The following is a 3,717-nucleotide window of genomic DNA, read 5'->3' as shown; positions in this document are numbered from 1 at the left end:
TTAGGCTCAATCTCGAGAGGCTATTCGTGTTCTTTGATTTGTTAGTTAAGCCTACTTTTAGGTCAGGGTGATACGTACATTTTGGGAACACGGTAGTGCAATTGAGTGGGAGCGCTATCATAAATATGGAATCTATAGCTTCTATCTGGCGAATAGTAAGTAAAGAATGATCTCCTTCGAGCTTGACCAAACGAAAATAAATGGTGGAGATCTCATTTCACATAAGCTGAAATATCATTTATACGGGGTTAAGTGTTTTAAGGATTAAATACATTGTAAGGTTTAACGGTAATCTAATCCCTTTACAGTGTAGATCATTCATATAGAGGATCATTGATCAAATTAGAATTATAACAATGGATAACTAATGATGTGTCTATATGGTGGAACATATAGAGCATTCTATATACTGAGAGTGCAATTCTATGTTCTATCCGTGGATTTAACGAAGAATTAATAAGTTAGTGAATTTTAGTAATAAATTCTTGATCTACTTATTGGAAGCTCGGTTATATAGACACATGGTCCCCGCACTAGTTGAGATAATATTGGTTGTAAGACTCAAGTAATTGGTTTTGATTAATCAATTATAATTCTCAAATTAGACTATGTCTATTTGTGAATTTTTCACTAAGTAAGGGCGAAATTGTAAAGAAAGAGTTTTAGGGGCATATTTGTTATTATGATACTTTGCATGGTTCAATTAATAAATATGATACACGACAATATTATTTAATAATTATTTATAGTTATTAAATAGTTAGAATTGACATTTAAATGGTTGAATTAGAAAATTGGCGTTTTTGAGAAAATCAGATGCAGAAAAGATAAAACTGCAAAATTGCAAAAAGTGAGGCCCAAATCCACTATGCATGGCCAGCCACTTTTATAGGGTTTTCCCTTTGATATTTTCATTATTTTAATGCCAAATAATTCAAACCTAACCCTAGTGGAATGCTATAAATAGATAGTGAAGGCTAGGGCTGAGCATGGGTTGGGTTGGCCGGGTTGAGGCTATTTTAATGATCCAACCCAATAGCATCGGCCCAGAAAATTTCAACCCAATAATATCCTGAATTTTTTCTAACCCAACCCATTTTTTCCTTTTATGGGTTGGGTTGGGTTGGGTTACAACCCTTATGTCATATAAAAAAAAAATCAGATTTTCATAAAAGTTCAAACATAAACATAAGCATCCAAAGTTAAAGAAATTACAATCATCCAAAGTCTTCAAACATCCAAAGTCTTAAAACATTAAAATTACAATCATCCAAAGTCTTAAAACATTAAAATTACAATCATCCAAAGTCTTAAAACGCTAAAATGATCCATAGCAAACTTGAACAAAATAAAATAAGTTCTCATGTAGGCCTCAATCAACAATGTCAATAATACTCTATGGTTTTGGTGATGTAGCCTTGAGGTCAACTTTATTTTCTACAATAATAAAAAATAAAATCAATCAAATTATTATAAATATACAAACATAATAAAACAAAGACCATATTCAATTTTTGTCAAGAAAATTACCTTGTTCAAGAAAATCATAAGCTTGAATTTCATCCAAATACTCCCTCATTTGAATCCCCTCATGATTTCCTTTCATCCAATTTTGAGTGCAAACTAATGCCTCCACCATTTTAGGGCTCAAAGAACTCCTAAAAGAGTCTAAAATGCGTCCACTAGTACTAAATGCAGACTCAGAGGCCACAGTTGACACAGGAATAGCAAGTATATCTTTAGCAATTAATGACATAATTTTATACCTACTAGAGTTATCCTTCCACCAAAGTAGAATGTCAAATGAGGGGGTCAATGGGTTGACAGGATCATCAAGCAAATATCGCTCCACATCGTTCATTTGGTCATCCACAACCATCTGTCGTTGCTGTAAGTAATTTGCCAATAGTCTACTCCTATTGGATTGTTTGAGATCACAAGTTGGTACTAGTGAATCACTTTTAGAAACCTACACATATAGCAAACAAGAAATTCCATCAGCAAACAAAATTAAATAAAAATCACTCAAAGTAAATAAAAAAACAGCAACTAACCTTATCATCTTTATTCCCATTCATCGCATTATAGGAAGTGAACAAACGTTGAAGGACTTGTTCCACCTTAACAACGATCTTAGCAACAATTTCAGCTTCGTAAATGGTCTCAAACAAATATTTCAAATACTTTAACTTGTACCTTGGATCAACCACAATAGCCAAAAATAAAAAAGGATTGATATTTTCAGCATTGCCCCAATATTTGTCATACTTCCTTCTCATATTGGCAGCCATGGTAGATAGCAAAGGGTCACTACTACCACACTAATCTCCCAATTGAGTGTGTATCTCACATATCTCATGATAAAAGTTGTTAGAAGTTACATGTAATGAACCACTAAACTTTAAAGTAACTTCATAGAAAGTTTTAAGAAATTTGACAAATACCGTAGCACACTCCCAATCACTAGAAGTAGGTGGTCCAACCCTCTTTTTTCCATTTTCTTGTTCCATGAAGTAACTCACAAACTTCTCATCATCATCTCCATACCTTGGAAAAGCTTTTTCAAACTTTAAGGCAACCTCTAACATCATGTAAGTCGAGTTCCATCTTGTAGGAACATCTAAAATTAACCACCCCTTGTATAAAAAGAAAATAAATCAGCAAATAAAAATAATACTAAAATTACTCATAATAAAAAAAAAATCAGCAAATAAAAATAATACTAAAATTACTCATAATAAAAAAAATCAGCAAATAAAAATAATACTAAAATTACTCATAATAAAAAAAAATCAGCAACTAACCTTGTAATCAATTCTTACTGTTTCCGCAGTCACTTTGAACTTTTGCAACCTTGCCGGAGATGACCGAATATATCTTACACAGTTACGAATGGCAACAATGGAGTCATGCATGTCTTTTAAGCCTTCATTCACAATTAAATTTATTATGTGAGCACCACACCTAAAATGCATGAACTCGCCTTCAAGAAGAGATCCATTCCATGCATTTACCCTCCTCTTCAAAAAGGCAATAGCCACATCATTCGCTGATGCGTTATCAACAGTCACAGAAAAAACCCTTTCTATTCCCCAACCGAGCAAACAAGCTTCCATCACCTTACCAATTGTCTCACCCTTATGATTAGGAATTTGACAAAAATTTATGATTCTTTTTTGCAAACTCCAATCACTGTCAATATAGTGTGCAGTGAGACACATGTAAGACATTTGAGTAGAGGATGTCCAACAATCTGTGGTTAAAGATACTCTTTGTCCATCCTTAGTTAGCTCCATCTTTAGTTTCATTCTTTCCTCACAAAACATTTTGTGTATGTCCCTAGTAACCGTAAATCTACTAGGGAGTTGAAACTTAGGTTGCAACTCTTGAATAAGTTCCTTAAAGCCTTCACCATCTACAACACTAAAGGCTTGCTCATCCTTCACCACAAACTTAGCTAAAGCTTTCCGCCATCTCTCCTTGTTGAAAGTGACCACCAACAAATTTGACCCACTACTACCATCACCACCACTTTGAAAGCTAAGTATTTTTTGTTTCTTATCCGAGACCCTATGTGGATACTTCTTACATTGGTTATTCAAATGAGTCCACAAACTAGTTGTACCAACTCTCCTACTATCACAAGCATAATTTTTCCCACAATAGTTACAAGTGCATCTAGGGTCTTTTGGATTTCCATTTGGGACTTTAGTGAAG

At 33.8% G+C, this 3,717-nt stretch overlaps 1 protein-coding gene across 1 annotated transcript; it reads right to left on the bottom strand.

The window, feature by feature from the left end:
• Nucleotides 1-757: 757 nt before the first annotated feature.
• LOC115696459 (putative AC transposase) lies at nucleotides 758-3,335 on the bottom strand. Its single transcript, XM_061118441.1, has 3 exons — nucleotides 2,055-3,335; nucleotides 1,531-1,969; nucleotides 758-1,437 (listed from the first exon to the last, which is right to left on the bottom strand). Exons 1-3 carry the CDS (start codon nucleotides 2,289-2,291, stop codon nucleotides 1,397-1,399), a joined length of 717 nt encoding a protein of 238 aa, XP_060974424.1. The 5' UTR covers nucleotides 2,292-3,335; the 3' UTR covers nucleotides 758-1,396.
• Nucleotides 3,336-3,717: the final 382 nt, after the last annotated feature.

Source organism: Cannabis sativa, chromosome 7 (genome assembly GCF_029168945.1).
Source record: "Cannabis sativa cultivar Pink pepper isolate KNU-18-1 chromosome 7, ASM2916894v1, whole genome shotgun sequence".
Classification (NCBI taxonomy): Eukaryota; Viridiplantae; Streptophyta; class Magnoliopsida; order Rosales; family Cannabaceae; genus Cannabis; species Cannabis sativa.
The sequence above is the reverse complement of the archived record's forward strand: the minus strand, read 5'-3'. Positions and strand labels throughout refer to the sequence as shown.

Excerpts from the sequence above, each read along its gene's own strand:
- LOC115696459 (XM_061118441.1), bottom strand. The coding sequence starts at position 2,291 with ATGGCTGCCAATATGAGAAGGAAGTATGACAAATATTGGGGCAATGCT. Across the intron at positions 1,970-2,054 it reads ATGGGAATAAAGATGATAAG|GTTTCTAAAAGTGATTCACT; the intron begins GTTAGTTGCTGT and ends CTATATGTGTAG. Across the intron at positions 1,438-1,530 it reads TTATGATTTTCTTGAACAAG|AAAATAAAGTTGACCTCAAG; the intron begins GTAATTTTCTTG and ends TTATTATTGTAG.